The sequence below is a fragment of the Heterocephalus glaber genome, unplaced genomic scaffold (assembly GCF_053883595.1).
Source record: "Heterocephalus glaber isolate CG9 unplaced genomic scaffold, H.glaber_assembly_v1.0 deba00001497, whole genome shotgun sequence".
In the NCBI taxonomy this organism is placed as follows: domain Eukaryota; kingdom Metazoa; phylum Chordata; class Mammalia; order Rodentia; family Bathyergidae; genus Heterocephalus; species Heterocephalus glaber.
In genome coordinates, this window is record NW_028258320.1 from 7,356,971 (window position 1) to 7,373,951 (window position 16,981).

A 16,981-nucleotide genomic window follows, 5' to 3' on the forward strand; every position below is an offset into this window, starting at 1 on the left:
CTCGCAGAGCCGCAATTCTCAGATCCACATTCTGAGGGTCTCTACGTCACCTCACCTCTTCACAAAAGCCAAATGACGGCTCCCAAGGGTGAGCCTCGAAGTGGCCTGGAGGCTGAGGCAGAGAGCAGAGGGATACAAGGCAAACAGCCGACACTTTTTAAATTCCCATCATGTTGGAGTTGCTTGTCAGGGTTGCCATGAAAACACACGGAGAGCATTGATCATCATCTCCTGTTAGCGATGCAATGTGGATGAGAAAGTTTTGATGAGTGGGGAAAATGAGTCAGAATTCTGGAAAGCATAAGTCTTTCCTCTGCACAGAGAAGCTCTCTCGGACCCAGCTGCTGGAGAAGGAAGGTCCAGAAATGAAAGGTGGGGTGATGCGAAAATCCCACTCCATGTGCCCTATGCGCTGTCCTCACTGGCTGGGCCATCCTGGGGACCCTCAGCAGTTGTCCATCCCCAGGGCTGCAGGTGGGAGCACAGCAGCCCGAATCCCTGCCCCCTGGACCTGCATGCTCTTCCTCCTGGGCCCCCACCCGCAAGACCCCGGACTTTAAACTCTCCAGGCGAATCCACTTTGCTCCTGGGTTGAAGCCTATCGGGCACATTCTTGAACAGAGTTCAAACTAACGGGATTTCCCTACAACAAGCAGCTCCCTGGGTGCCCTGGGAAGCAGGGTGACTACTGGGGGGATTAACATAGCCAGAGCAACGTGGCTGTGGTCCAGGAAGAAAATGTATGTGCTTAAAAAAAAAGGAGCTGGCTCAGAGTCTTGGGAACCCCATAATCAGAAGCATACTCATTCTGACGGTTTCAAAAGACCCAACACCCACCTCAGTTCGACCTGGCACTGGTTCAGAGAAATCCGCCCCCTCCTTTGTCTTGTGGATGGAACACCAGAGCCATAGAAGACTTCCTGCCCAGAAGGCAGATAAAGGGCAGGCCTCTGCCACCTGACCCCAGCGGGACAGGGGATGTCTGAGGCTATCCTTGGGTTCATCTTGGAGGGCTGTGCTGTCATCGAAGGGTGCAAGGCACTCCGTGTTAATCGCATGAGACGCCTGAGTCACTGCAAATCTGAGCTCTCATCTTCGGCTGGGGTTTTTATTAGTTTGTGTTCTGCTCTGTTTTCCCCTGGGGGCAGGGAGTGGGTGGCTTCTTTCAGGCCTGGACTTGCAGACTAGAGCGGGAATTGAGATGAAGGGTCTGTGGGCCAAGAGGGAGGAGTCTGTCCTCTCCAGGTCAGGGGCAAGCCTGTGCCCAGCCAGGGGACAGGGTAGACCTGTGGCAGCCATCAAGACAAGCAGGGTCAGAAGCCCAGGTAGCCGGGTGCCTTGAACTGACAGCAGAAAGTCAGCGCCTGGGTCTAAGAGGAGCTGAGTCAACTCTGGCTTCTTGATTGTTCCTAGTAGGATGGGCACAGGTCTGGGCCCCAGGAAGGCTCATTCTGCCTTTAATACACCAGAGACTGAGGTCTGAGGTCCAGAAAGAGGGAGCACCTCACAGCTATTAACAGACACTTCCTGTGGTCTCGAACTTGCACTGTAGGGAGCTTTCTCTGTAGGTGCTGGGTTTGTAGCCCACCTTGGCAAAGGAAAATGAAGATGTTGGCTGCCAGAGAGTCCATTATGATCCACATTTTCTCCAATTGTAAGATTTTAAAACATTGAATCCACACTGGGCCACCTTGATCGGGGAGGGGGACACTGGGAAATGAATGCTTCAGACATTTCCTTAGAAATCTTGGTTTTCCAAAGCAGGCTGAATCTTGGGACACAGCTAGTTTTACAGGTATGGACACAGTGCCAGCCGGCCTTGGCGGACACCATCCTGATCTGTGCCTGGCAATGGGGCAGCGGCAGGATTCCTTTCCAGACTTATCATTGGTTCACAGCTCCAAGGAGGACCAGCCTGAGCATTCCCCTGCCCTTACAGCAAGGTGTCTATGAAGGGGCTTTGTAGAGAATGCTTATTTAACGCATCAGTGGCTACTGCTCACTCGAAAGGAATCGCCCATGCATCTGTGCAGTCATTCACGCAACACACACATATCAAATATCATCTATTAAAGGAAGGAAGAAGGAGGTGTGACCTGAAAGAACCTTGGAGAATTGCAGTCAGTCTCCCTTGGAGGAGGAGGAAGGGAAACAATGAATACATATGGCAAGGTGACCTTGACAATTTGGTAGCTTAGACTAATCCATGGTCAGAGCACACAGAGTGGTGATATGAATTATCAGGATGCCCAACCCTGGAGCAACGGGGACCTGCCTGGAGCACATGTGGCTGGTTGCCCTCCTAACCAAATGGCCCTGGTCATGGGCATGGCTGTGAGGATGAACTCAGAGTCCCGGTCTTACATCTGTGAAGTCTTTTCGTTTATGAACACTTCCGCCCAACTTACTCAGAGTCTCGTCTGTGATGGGTTTATCTGGCTCTGGGTGGCATAGGTGAGGGACGGTAGAACAGGTTCTGTCCAGTGTGGCCAGGTGACTCCCTTTGTGCCAGGTTTAAGGGCTGAGCCCAGAAAGGACCTGGAAGTGACCACACTGGACTCCTGGACTGACGTTCCATGAGTTCAGTAGCATTCTCGTCTGTCTCGTACCCCCGGGGCCTAGCAGATGTTCAACAAATGCTAGTGCATGTACATGAAATGTGGAATTGGAGTAAGACAGTGTGGAAAGAAAAAGTAGATGCCCATTATGATGGCTTCAGAAACTCCTCCTGTGCCTCTCGCTCTCCCGAGTTAGGGCAGACCTTGACCCTCGACCTCTTCTGTAATCTCCCACACTTTCACACGCTGGCTGGGTGCAGGAACCCCCCTCGCTTTCTCTTTTCTGCAATACTCTGTGTATTATTGTCTACAAGTAATTATAAAAAAGGATGGTAGTCCAAGTAGCTTAGAAATCTTGGAAGGAAGTCACTTTTGGCAAAATCTAATCCCTAGGGCAGAAAGCATCGTACCAGCCAGGGTGTCTCCAGAGAAAACAAAGCCCACACGGAGAGATTTGACAGAGGAAATTTAATATGGGAAATTAGTTACAAAAGTTTCTAGATGAGTTGGCAGAGCAACCAGGGAAGGGGAGTCAGCCTCAAGATTTGCAATTGCTGAGGAACAGAGGTGCTGGAGGAACGCATGGGGGGTTCCCAACTGGAAGCTGGTTCTAGGCTGAGCCCAGCTAGTGCTGTCCTGGATGGGGAAGAAGGGTCTCAGGCACAGAAGGGGTATGACACCTGGCTTGTCTTTGCTGTCCATTCACCAGGCTCTCACCTGTGTTTCTCTCTGGCTAAATTGAATGTGAAGCAGAGGGGAGCGTTGGTAGCTTCCGAGTCATCCCCATCTTGAAAAGTGGGGGAGATGGTGGAGTCTGGGATCCAAGGCAAATATATACCCACACACCCTCCTCTACAGCATGGATTCAGGGACCATGGGCATACTTGCCTTGCATCAATGGCAGCCCTTTGGGAAGGTTGCAGTGACCATTTCTCTTTCTTCTATATCTGGGTGCTTGGGGAAATATTTAGAGTGCTTAGGGAAGTCATGAAAGCCCCCCACTGGTGTCACACTTGAGACTGATATTTGCATTTGGTATCCACTATACCTGCAGGCACCTTTGCTTGCTCCTTTGCCTGTCTGGGGGTGGAGAAGAAGGGAGGATGCAGAATCAGATCCACAGGTGCTCTGGGTCCAGGCTCATTGGGATGGATACCATGAAGATTGGCAGGGGAAATGGGGATGTGGATGGGCAGGCTCAGCCATTGTGGGGGCCGTTGAGGATTCCAGGGGGTGCATGTCCTGTATGGGGCCCTGTTTCATTTAGATCCTGCAATCACCTAGCCATCAACAACTCTGGGTCAGCTGCATCTGGTTCAGGAGGTTTGGTCCACCTGAGGAACCTGGTAAATGGGCTCTTCTCTGAGCATTAGACTTGACCCTGCGGCAGGAGCTGCTTGAGGCCCAGCAGGCTGCTGCATGGTGTGGTGGTGGCCCGACATTGCTGTGTGTCCACAGGGACAGCCACTGGGAGGAAAGGTTGGATGGGAAGTGGGGATGCCAGAGACAGGCAGGGATGAACCTGCACAGAGCCCGTATGGACAGATGGGCTCTCATGTGTGCCCCCCGTCATCTCTGTCCAATCTGGCTTCTGGAACAATGGACTGTAGATCAGGAGACTTGCAAATGACAGACACTTCTTTCTTACAGTTTTGGAGGCTGGGAAGTCTGAGATGGAGATCTCAGGAGATTTGGGGTCTGGAGAGGGCTGGGGAGGGAGGCGGTGGCTAGCTGCTTCTGCACATGGAGAAGGGCAGGCAACATTCTCTGACCGCTTCTCCTATGAGGGCACTGATCCCATGCACAAGGCCAGAGCTCTCATGACTCACTAAAGGCTCCACTTCTTATCACTATTACTTTTTCCTCATTCATTCATTCGCAGTACTAGGGATTAAACGCCAGGGCCTTTGCACTGACCTACATCCCCAGAACTTTAGAAATTTTTTTTATTTTGAGAGAGGATCTTGCTAAGTCACAAAATTGCCCAGGCTGGGCTTAAATTTGCAATCCTCCTGCCTCAGCCTCCCAGAATGCTGGGATTACAGGTACACATTGCCATACTAAGCTCTCAGTGGTATTACTTACTAGTAAACATTGGGGATTAAGTTTCTACACATGAATTTGGGGGGAGGAATCAACATTCAGATCATAGTGCTCACTACCTTGATGACACAAACAGCTGATAGAAGCAGTGGCCTTCGCTAGGGAGCCAAACATCTGCATGGCTCTGTCCAAGAGCAAGCCACAGAGGTGCTTGGAGCACCACACCTGCCTCCCTCCACCTCCTAGCTCCTACTCCCAGCCCACTGTGGACAACCCCAGCCTGGAGTCAGCCAAGGCAGGGGATTCTGGGAATCTGGCATCGCTTAGCCAAGTCGGTACACAAAGCCAGCTCATGTTCCAAGAGGGCTCTGGGAATAAATAAGTGGCAGAGAGATGACTGAGGGTGGAGAAAGGACCTTTCCTCTCTCCTGAGAGGGGAGCTGTGTCCCTGGGTTTGGGGACAGGGGCAGCAAGAGGCTCATGGGCTCCTCCCTGGGTTGCTCCTGGGTTGCTCCTGGGTTCAGGGAAGCCGGGGACTCTAAAGTCCTTGGACCCTCGAGAGGCCTTGCTCACCAGAGGCTGCCCAGGATTTTACCCCCAGGAGACGTCTCCCACAAGCCATCCTGTGCCCTCCCCAGGACATCTCAGCCAGGGGTGCCATGAGGACCCTCAGTTAACTTGGGGAGAGGGCGTGGAAGGGGCAGGCAGGGCCCTAAACTGTCATAATTGCACACAGATGCGGGAGCGCAGACTGGCAGGCGCTCTGCTGACTAATGGCAGAATGTGCTGGAGTTGGTGGTGACCTTTTCTCCCCATTACATTTCTAAATATTTTGGTTGTCAACTGTAAACAAGCCCATTCCAAAGCAAAACTCAGGCCTTCTATTGGTGCTTGTAAAATTGTCCTCATTCTGAGGATCCCTTCCGGTCCCATCTTTGTCAGTGTCCGGTTAGGGGTGGCTGGAAGAGGTTTACTTAGCTGTCTGGTTTGACACACACTCTCCACCTGTTCACCATCACACTCCCTTCCAGGCAGGTGGACAGCATGTCCAGGCTGTCGGTCAATGTTAGCAGTGTGACAAATGTAGTCGTCACACCTTTGACTTTTTTAAATAACTAGTAATACTGGGGCTTTTCTACTTCTGGCATGATGAAGGCCATGCCACTATTTACTTAAATCTCTGTTTCTCTGAACTACGCCTTTTTTTCTTGTCCTTTTTGCTTCTGCATTCTGATCATGAAATATGCCACAGAGACAACAGGTGTTAATAGGTATGGACTGGACCGGACTGGTGGCCTCTCTCTCCACCTCCTTGTGTAGGTTCCTGACAAGAGGGCATTTAATTTTCTGGAATTTTCTATCCTAGTTGGTATAAAAGGAAAAGGACGACAGCTATGTCCAGTAGCCAGACGCCCTGTCAGTATATATAACTAAGAGCTGGGCCAAAAGGAATGGCTAGATGTGGGGGTGACCCATGATAGCGAGTTGTGTTGGTCTACTAGTGCTGGAGAAAAAAAGATGTACAGGCTGGGTGGCTTAAAGCAACAGAAATTTATTGTCCTGGAGTTCTGGAATCCAGAAGTCCAAGATCAAGTGCTGGCAGGGTTGGTTTCTCCTGGGGCTTCTGACCCTGGGCTGCACATGACAGTCCTCTGGAGGGGACTCACACGGGTCTTTTATCTTTGCACATGCATTTGATGCTACTAGACTCTTAGTCATTTAGGGACACTAGCTGTGTTGAATTAGGGCCCCACCATCTTGACCCCTGGAACTGGGTTTGCCCTTAATTTTTATCTCTTTAAAGGCCTGGTCTCCAAACACAGTCCCTTAGGGTGGGGTTAGGGCTTCCATGTGTAGACTTTGGAGGGGACAAAAATCAGTTCATAATGAGAATTTTAAAGTTGTTTTGTTGTATTAAATATGTACACTCCCCCCCATCTAGTATGTTTTGACAAGAACAAGAAAAGATTTGAATTGCTTTCAAATATATATGTTTTTATTGACTTAATTTTAACACAGCCATGCACCAAGCCTGAATTGTGAGGGTCTGGGTTTATATGTGTGATGCAAAGATTCAGGAGGCTCTTGCCCAGGTCACCAAGAATTCGAATGGAATAAGAGAGACTTGATAAGAAAACCAGAAGGAATGTAATTTGATTTCTTGTGTGTAATTTGAAAGGCCTCTTAGGAGTTTTAGCCCCAAACGTGAAAACTACATTGTTGGAAAATTTGGTTCGAGTTTTGTTGTTGAAAACATGAATGCTCTATCACACCTTTATTTTTATAGGTATAAATAAATATCTGTAGCCATAAGCAGCTCCGTGCAGGTACCATGCAGCTTTTTTGTTGTTATTCAGAAAAAGAACTATAGCCTCAAGTCTGCTGCTAGTTTCATTTTTGATAATTACCAAAATGAAACTTGTCTTTTAGCAACTGCCATTTGGAAGTATCAATAGCTGTTTGAAAATAACCAAACCACAATCTGAATGAGGAAAAAAAGTGCCTTCTTCAGTGTGATGCCCGGTGCCTCTGAAGCTCTGGGCGTAGCTGCAGGGGTGGTAATTATGACCCTTCATCCAGGCAGCCTGGATGTCCCTGACTGCCAAGGCTTGGGGCACTTGCTGTGCTGTGTATAGGACACAGGGAGCTGGGCAAGATGCAGTTCCAAAGCTTTGGTGGCCTTGAGTCTTCAAAATGGAAGGAGATGTGGGTCTCTTCATTATCCATTTACCCAGGAGCAATTCCTAGGCCAGTCCAATACATGTAATAACAAGGCAAACCTGGTGGCCACTCATGCAGTGGGGCTGTGTGAGGTGGTGGCCATCTAGTTTTACAAAATACCAGAGAAAATCTGGACATCTGACTACATTTCCCCAGTAAGGGCCTAGTTTTTAAAAAAGTCATTATTATTTATAACCCATTCGTATATGGAAGACGACGTTTCTTTATGGGTCAGATGATTTAAATCTGGGCCTTTAAAACCATGCATGATTTATTTGCACAAGGAAATCATGTTTTCTTTGGAGCTTTTCAATGGCGGCATAATTACAGTGTTGCAAATACCGTGCTCTATTTAAGGGTCTGTCAGCATTTCCATAATAAACCTTTATTTTCAGGAGGCTTGAACATTGCCAGCAAGAGACAGACAGACAGAGTCAGGGAGAGAAAAATCTTTCTAAAATATAAACTTGGTGGGTCCATCCGGGGACTTGATGTTGGATCCAAATCTGTATATGGGCTTGTGACCACACAATTCTTCTTTACTTGTGTGGTGACACCAGGGCTGTGCCAGGCACCTCTGGACCCTGCCCAGTGGGGCTTCAGCTCGAAAGCAGCATCTTAACGGGAAGCGGCACCGAGCTGGGTGGCTAGGCGGCCAGGTCTCCAGGCCCCGCAGAGTGCCAAGTTGCTTCTCGGCTTTAAGGGAAAAAACCGAAAAAAACAAAAAACTTGTCCTTGCTTCTGTTTCTTCTCCTTCTTCCGCCACCCCCTGGTTAACTTAGGCATATGCTAAGTTGGATCTTGAAAAATAATAATTATTAATAGCAACATTAAGCATGATTTCAGTGCCTGGTTTGTGCCTGGCACTGTGCAAATATTTAATTTTTAAACCTTATAACAATCCTGCAAAGTAGAGCTTGTTATCCCTGATTTTCCTATGGTGAAAACAGAGTGAGGAGGAAGGTATTTGTCTGGTGAGGAATGGAAGAGCTGGGTTTAGGGCGACCTGGGCATAATGAAGAGAGCTCGCTGGTTCTAACACTTTGAAGTGGGTGGCTGTCACATTAAAGTAGCTCCTTTAGAAGCAGTGAGCCAGCGGGCACAGGGGACATGGGACACAAGACATAAGGCTAGGGATGGGTGGTGGGAAGAGGTCAATGGGGACAAAAAGCCTCCTGGAGTATGGCATCGAGGTGAGCAGGATTGGTCCTTTGTGGCTTGCCAAATGGCAAGTCTGGGTTCTACCCAGTTATCTCATTACTGTCAGTTTTACCAAAGCAGAGAGCGAGTTTTTATGGAGACTGGATGCTGTCCGGGGTTATATAACCAGGAAGTGGCAGCGTTCCCAGGCCTGGAACGTGGTTCTGGACCCAAGTACTCATGGTCTCCGGGGAGCCGGCTCCCTGCTCTTGGAGGCTCAGTGTGAACAGGGCAGGAAGTGCAGGCCCGGACCCCGTGCTTCCCTGGGGGACTCGGGGTGGGCAGGGGCTGTGTGCTGGCAGAGGGAACAGGCGAAGGAATCATCCAGCCTGGCACAGTGGGACTCCGAGGGAGCAGACCACCCTCTACAACATGTCTGTAGCCAGCTTGGGAGGTGCGATTTAATCCTTCCTTTCTCTGTTCTGGGACTGCATTGGGTTGCTGTTCCAGCTGGGAACAGAAGGGGTCATGCAGCCCAGGCCACGGCAAGAAAGGGGAGAAGGGTTTGGGTGACAGTGGGGGTGGCAGTCCCGAGGGAGGAGCCGATTCCCTGCAGAAAGCAGAACAAGTTGTCCCATGGGAAATGACTGGGCGGCTTCGGATTCTGTCCACCCTGTGTTTACCGAGGTTCCTCAAAGAGTCCTCATGGGGCTTTATTTTCCCATTCTGGTCTGAACACTAATTTGAGGCAGGATTGCAGCCCTTCTTCGGACAGCAAGCAACCAGTGTCTGTCAGAACAAGTACAGTTCATTCATTCAACCAATATTCCCTGAGGAGCTGCTGTAAGCTAGATGCCAGACAGATATAAGGTCTGCCCTCATGAAACTTCAAGCCTAGTTGGAGACAGAGACATTAAACAGATAGTCAGATGTATAAATTAAATAATCATCAACGTTACCATCCACCAGGAAGGTAGGCACATGTAAACAGGATGCTGTGTCCTCATCCACCTTATTCATTAGATCTGCCCCCATGTGACATCTGGCTCTTCCCCAAAGTCAAAATGACCATGAGAGAGGGCAGGGGATGTCGCTCAGTGGCAGAGTGCTTGCCTAGCATGTGTGAGGCCTTGGGTTCCATCCTCAGCACTACAAAAGCAGCATACAAAAATCTCAATTTGATCAAAATGACCATGAAGGGTGAACATTTTAAATCAATTCAGGACATGAAGGCAGCCATGACAGCATGATTAAAGATACAAAAGAGGACTTCCAGAACTGCTTCAGAAATTAGCAAGGATGATGGGATCAGAATGTTCAAAGCAAGAAGGAATATTTTGAGATGGATTCATGGTCTTGCCTTTTACTGTAGCAATTTTTAAAAATTTAAGCATTCACCATATTTTTGGATAACACCTAGTAAATCAACGGTGACTTATGTATGTTCCTTCCCCAACAAAGTCTAAAAGCTGGCATTTACTGGCTTTGGTTCGATGGTATCATCAAGTGCCCAGGTCCTTTCTGTGCCTCCTCCCTGCTGTCTTCAATGTATTCACTTTTTACCTTTAGGCTTGTAGCCTCATGGTTACAGAATGGCTGCTGCCGCTCCACTTTCAAAAACAGAAAACAAATGTCTTTCCTGACCTTTCAGTAGGCTTTCTGTTACATTTCATTAGCCAGGACTGGGTTTTTTTTTTTTTTTTTTTTTTTAAGTGAAGAATATAGCAAACCCAACTCAAATGGTAAGTACATCTGCATAGAGTCTGTCACGTGAGGAAGAGCCCTTTCTCAGATGCGGACACAGAGGCTCACGTGGGGGACACCTAGCCAGTCCTCCCCTGGCCCGTGGTCTTCAGCTCAGTCCTAGATGCCTGCTCTGTGCCCTGGCTTGGTATAGTGGGCCACTCCTGAGCCCCCAGTGCCGTATGTCCCACCAGGCTTTGCAAAGGCAGGAGAGTTTGCCATCTGAGAGGTTTGCCTGGGGACACAGCATTCAGTTTCTGACATTTCCTACTGGGAACGCTGGGTTCCAAGTGGCACAGGAGGAAAGCAAAGGAGAAAGACGCTTTCTCCTAGCAAAGCAGACCCTCGAGGTGACACCTGCAGGGTCCTCATGTGCTGCCACAGGGAGACAGGCATTGAGAATGACTCTGTCTAAGGAACTGTGACCTCTTGCCAGAGGCTTACAGAATGTTGTTGCTAATATCTGAGTGGCCATTCCCAGAGCAGCCCGAAGCCCACCCAGGCAAGGCAGTGTGTGGGTCACCCATGGCGCTTGGTCTCCCTCCAGCTCCCAGCTTGCCCGTGTGTCTGTCACAAAGATGGGATCCTCAGCTGCTCTGCCCTCCCTTCTCCTCCCCACCTCCTGGGCTCCAGCTCAGGGTCCCTGCTGCCTGAGGCTGGGCTGGAGGGAGGCGCAGACAAACCTGCTGGCCTGAGGCCATCCTTTGGGAGCCAGGGACGCCATGTCTGGGCTCTGACCCTTGGGTCACACAATGGACCAAGAGTCAGGACCCTGTGCTGGGGAATGTGTGACGCCGACACCATTTACCAGATGTTCCAGTGTTTTCTGAGGTTTATGAAGCCTTCTGTTAAGTAACAGTTTTTTTAAAAAAGCAAAGCTTGCCTGCTCTGAGTGGAAAGTTTTTGTTTGATGTGCTTTTTAAAAAAGCATTTTGGGTGAACTCTGCAGCACGTGTTGCACAGCCCAGCTGTGGCCTTTAGGGATGGCTTCTGGGGGTGACAGGTGGGCACAGCTAGGTGGCAGGCAAGCTGGTCTTGGTTTAAAAGGCCAGAGACAGAGAGAGGCACAGCTCACAGATGCAAAAATACACTCATGATGGGGACCTTCTATGTGCTCTCTCCCCTGCAATCAATATACTTCTGTGACATGAGCACATCACACATTTTTGTAACCCTGAATAGGATATTCCTTCCTTATGCAAGGGATAGTTTAATAAACAAAAAGTTACCATCAAATTTATTTTCAGTGTAGATCTGAATTAAAGAACAGATTTGGTTGAAGTGACACCCATCTTTATCTCAAGCGGTAGAGAGCAGCTTGCTGGGAAGTGAATGCTTTTTATCGCTTCCGGTGTCTCAAGATATCACCGAGGATGGTGCACAGGTGTGTGTGTGACAGGCATGAGAAGCTCAGTGGAGAACAGGATGGACCACCTGGATGACAGGAAGGAAAAGCAGGGTCTCACCTAGCTCGCCCACGTGGAGCTGCCTACGATTGAGGTGGCTTTGAGTGGCAAGTTGGGGCTGTCAGGTGGGCTGCAAGCTGCCTGGTTTGGTGCCATCCCATTCCAACCCCTGCCATACACAGCTGACTGAGGGGCCTGGAGTGGTCGGAATCCACTTGGGACCCCTTCACCTCGTCCAGCTTGGCTTTGAGAGGAAGAGGAGGAGGGGAAGGAAGGCAGAACAGGAGGAGGAAGTGGAGGAGGAAAGGGGGAAGCCTGAAGCTTTCACTGCCATTTGGGTTGCATCCATCCTGGTGGCCCCCAGTTTGGAAGATCGTGGGCTCGTGGAGGGAACTGTGTCATTTCCTGGGGCTCCTGGGGACAGGTGCGGAGCAGGCTGATGACAGAGTCTGCAGGCCTCCCGCACGGCCTATGAGGCCCCCTTCTTGTAACTCTGGGCCTCTCTAGATGGCAGAGCTTTTGTCCAACCTCAGGATTCCTGCCCTGCCTTTCTGTAATGCAGTTCCCTCTGTGTGCCTGTTTTCCCATCCTTGAAGAGGGAAAATGACAGCATCTTCTCCAAGTCAAGTCAGGATGGCTTCATGGGTAACCCAGATTTCACTGTCCTACAGCAAGTGTGATGATGCAGAAATGTGTGGGTGCCTGGACAACGAGAGGGGAGGCCTTGCCCAGTGGCCAGGGAAGACTGCTGAGGCCCGACTGCCTGGTGTCCTTTGGCTGTGGCCACCTCCTGTTTGTTCCTCCCTTTGCTCATCCTGAATGACACTCTAGGGCTACACACGTCAGAGCCTGGGCTTCCTCCTGTCTCAGACACCCCTCTTTTTCCACTTGTCCCTGCCTGAACTTAACCTGGCCCCTTCTCCAGGCCAGGAGGAGGAGGAGGAGGAGGAGGGTGAGAGGCAGGAGGCTTAGGATGGGAGAGTCCGGGCCCTGGTCCTCTGACTCAGGCTATGGGATGCCTCTGTGGCTGCCCAGGGACAGGCGTGGCCTCGCCTGGGTGGCTGGCCTAGATGCGCTTGTCTGCAGAGGGTCAAGCCTGGCTCTGTGGTCTGTTTGCCGTGGGACGCAGCTGTCACCCATGCCACTGCACCCTGACCGCGTCTGTGTCTGAGTGTGCGGAAAACAAGAGGCCGCATCAACAGTGCCCCAGACCGGGACCTTACTGCCCCTTGCTGACGGTGGCAGGACAGGGGTGGAGGACAGAAGTTCCTGTGTTGCATACCAGGATGAGATCAGCGGTGCTTACTTGGGGCCAGGCTCCAGTAGATGCTGGGAGAGCAAGCGCCTGAGCTGCTGATGAAGCCCCAGGTTGATTTTAGTGGGTGATTTCAGCACGGCTAAATATTTGTAGTGTAAAGAAATCATAAACCGTGCTGGTGGTCCCAGAACTGGCGGGGACACACCCTGCACGCCTTTGAGAGGACTTTGTGGCTTGGTGACTGGGCTGTTTGATCTGTTCCCTACAAATAAATTGCCAAAGAAATAAATTAAATGTAAATGACTCTGAGCTGGTTCCCCTCCTGGTCGTTCCCTCTTATCTGGATAGGCAGGAACATTTTCGCCTGTGGGCGTGACTTGTGTTTAATTAGCACGGCTCAGATGTTCTCTGCTGTGCTGCAGGCCGGACCAGCTTCCTCTCCAGCCCTGCTCTGGAATGAGCGGCTCCCTGTTAATGATTATCTCCGCTCTTTTTCCTCCATGGTGGCATATGCTGTATGGAGCTGATCAGTTTGCTTTAATTAAGCTTCAAAAGAGAGCTCAGGCTTCCATCTTATCTCCACTTTGCTCCTTAATTCCTTCTCCACGGTCCCCCCGCTGTAGGTGGGAAATTCACCCTGTGGTCTCCAACCAGGGTGGGAGTCTGCGGTCCAGGGCATCCTGGCCTTCTGGATGGTTTCTCTGAACTTCCTCCCAGGGAAGTCCTTTCCACTGGCCTCCAGTTTCCACAGGGAACTAATTGCCAATGACCATTAAAAAAAACAAAAACAAAAACAAAAAACCCTTGGGTGTTTCCCACCTCAACGAAACCAGAAGGACCCAAGGAAAGGGGTGGCTGGCAGGAAGAGGGGCAGCAGGGAGGGGTCTGGGTTGCCTGAAGATGAGCCATGCTGCACTTGGGCCCTGGACTGACCTGGGTAGAATTTTCCTCCTCACACTGACCTGGAGGCCCCAGAGGCAGCTTCTTGCGTAGAGTAATCACTGGATGGAATTTTTTTTTGTATTCAGCCACCAGCTCCTGTGGCCCTCAGAAGGAACATTCGGAATCATGCATTCTTTATGTGGTCTTGGTTAATAAACAGGAACCTACCTTCTAGTCTGATGGGGAAACAACTTTGTTTCTGTTCGCTGCTCCTGTGTGTAGGGTCCATGAATGGGGGCTTTGAGAACCTGCCCTTCTGTGGCCAGATATCAAAGTGCAGTTCCCACAAGGATGGATGAGGGGCCGCCCACTGCGCGGCCACCACAAGGCCAGGCTGGGATGACCCAATTTCTCCCCGGGGATGGATGCCAGCCTCCAGGAGGAAGGCACAGACCACCAGCGACCACCATGGAGTCCTAAAATAACTGGTGTGTTTGCTCCTGTGTGCGCCTTTCTGTGGCTTCCTCCCCTGCGGGTCCCCCCTCCATTTAAAAGAGAAAGTTTATCTTTAAAGGTTTCTGGGCCTAATGTTCCTCCCTTTTCTCCTTCTCTCCCTCTTCCTCTTTCCCTTCCCACTTCCCCCTTCCCCATGTCCATGCTTCTCTGCTGTCCTTGGACAAAGTGTCTTCCACATCCCTGCTGGTCCCCCTCCTGTGTCCTCCTCCATTCACAGTGCTGGGCATTGGCTGTGACAGGGTTCAGGATGGAAAGCCAGCAGCAGAGGCTGGGAATAAGGATGGCAGTCTGGTCTGTTTATGTCCCGGGGCTCAGACCCACCCAGGCCTCCTCCTTCACTTCTCCCAGCCTGGGACAGAAGGAACAGAGCCTTGGGCTGACAAGGATTCCCACTGAGGGTGGTGTGGGTGGTGGGTGTTCCCTGAACGGAGTGATAACGGCCAACAAAGGCCAGACATGTCTCCCTGGACACACTTCTTCCCCTCAGTGCTGCCAGAGTTAGGGGGTTGCCCTGATCTGTCCAGGTCCTGAGGGTCACATTCTGAGGTGCAGGGCAGAGGGAGCTGGGCACTGCTGCCCTTTGTACCATGACCTTGGCATGCACGGCCTCAGGACAGCGGGGCCGTCAGGGACAGCCCTCCTTGAGGGCCACTTACAAGCCTCTGCCTGTCCCTGATCTGTGTATCCGTGTGTGAGGGAGGAAATGGCACTGGGCAGCACCTGTTTGGGGACTTGGCTGGCACAGGATAAAGGACACTCTTGGTCATTTTCCTCATTCCAGGTGTGACACTGGTGTCAGGAAGTCCCAGAAGGAAAGAGGACGCAGGCCATGTTGTGGCCCCAAGCTCAGCGTTGGGCAGCAGATTCAGTGGCCCGCTCTGGAGATTGGTCTGGGAGCCAGAAGCCAAATGTACAGCTAAGAGCTCACAATCAAATTTGTTTTAACTTATGAAAATGTATGCCAAGGTTTCCTAAAAATAAAAAATAAAAAGAGGTGCAGGTGGAGAACCAGGTGATGGAGAGAAAGGTAGGAGAGGCAGGAGACCCCAAGTGGGAAAGGTCTCCTGCACCCCTAATCTCCCTTTCGATACAGCAGAGAGTGGGCAGACATTCAGGCTGTGTTCAGAAGAGAAAAAGAAGTAAAAGATTTTTGTTTAAAAAAGGTAAAGAAAAGCAGAAATTACTTAATGGCTTTCTGAAGATCTTGTAGCTCACAGAACTTGTTAAAGTGACATGAGACCCTAGGTAAGAGCCACAGGAAATGATTGCCATGGAGCAGGAGTCCATTGTATGTCACCCAAGCTCTCATTTAACCTCTGCAAGTGACTGACCCTATGACACTGCATGGATTTACAATAAAAACCTCATTCTTCTCTATGGAAGGAAGATTTCTTTTGCTCATTTCATATATAAGTGAATGACAGCACAGAGAGTTTGAAAGAAAATATTACCAGAGCCTACCAGTGAAACTCGAGGTCCACAATGTACCCGGGCCTGCGCCTCCACAAGCAAAGAGCAAGGAGAGCATAAGGAAAGGTCTTGTTACTAAACAAATACAGTATATGACATATAATAAAAATTTTAAAATTCAAACTTTAGAATCTTAGTGGCCTTTTAAGTGAAACAGCAGCAATTCAAAATGGTAGGCTTTGTTTATTTTTTTTTGAGAACAAGAGGAAAACCATGGAGTTGTCTTTTTTGACAGTGGCAAGACTGAATGTCTGTGTGCTTGGGCACAGGAGGTAGCACAGCGCCAGGCTGGAGACCTCACTGGGAGGGTAGAAGCCTGGCTCCCACCCTGGATAGGGCTGCTCTCCAGTGTCACTGTTCAGAGCTGGCACTGGAATGCCCCTGCCCCAGGCAGGCATCTCACGCTAAGGATGTTTGGCTCTTCCTGAGGGTCTTGGGCTCTAGGGGAACCAAGGGGCTAAGTGGCCTGAGTTGGACTTCAGGGTGTGAAGAGTCTCGTTTTCATCAGTGCCTGCACACAACAATGTCTCGGTTTCTATGTTTGAAAGAGGAATAAAGATGTTCACCCCTATACTCACCGGGACAGCAGAAGTTCTATGTGATGTTTATCAAAGTCTTTCTTCTTCTTTGGTCCCAAGGGCTGTGGGCAGTGCACCCTGGCCTTGATGACACACATGGTCCCTTCTGTTTGCATTGCGCTTGCCCAATCTGCCAAGGACCTGCACTTCTGTCCCCAGCAACCTTCAGGAGGCCAGGCTTTGCAGACCTGCAACGTCTCGTTCTCACGAACCTTTGGTTTCCTTTCAGGAGTGTTGAAGGTTGCCCTTGAACCGTGAGGTTCTCCTCCAAACTGTGAGGGGTGATTGTCAAATGTTACTAGCAGACACTGGTCACAACACACACAAGAAACAATAACTGAGCCACTTAGTGGAGGATTTCGGATGGGCTGTCAGCATCCCTAAGGTTGAATCTGATTCCACCTACCTACGAGTCAGCCCCCTTGCACCTCCAGGCACATTTTAGGTCCTCAGATCCCTTTAGACATCAAATCTGAGCAAGGCTTCTCTTTTTTCTCTATTGTGTTTCTTAATTTCAAAAGGTGGCAAAAAAGGTAGGCTGATCAAAAAATATGGTGCATATTTAAATAAAAACTATAGTAAAAGACATATTGCCAGGAATCACCCTCAAAATATTCCCTTCATCGTTTCCTGCCACTTTTGGAAGCAGTTCTGGAAATCTTTCCT

General features: G+C 50.1%; 1 protein-coding gene across 1 annotated transcript in view; it reads left to right on the top strand.

Annotated features, from left to right (window-relative positions):
- The window catches only part of Runx2 (RUNX family transcription factor 2), a 266,467-nt gene extending 250,253 nt beyond the window's left edge, over positions 1-16,214 (top strand). Inside the window, exon 8 of the mRNA XM_087185361.1 lies at positions 15,049-16,214. Within this exon, the coding sequence (XP_087041487.1) occupies positions 15,049-15,212 (164 nt within the window). The 3' untranslated portion in view covers positions 15,213-16,214. The remainder of the gene's footprint in view (positions 1-15,048) is intronic.
- Positions 16,215-16,981: the final 767 nt, after the last annotated feature.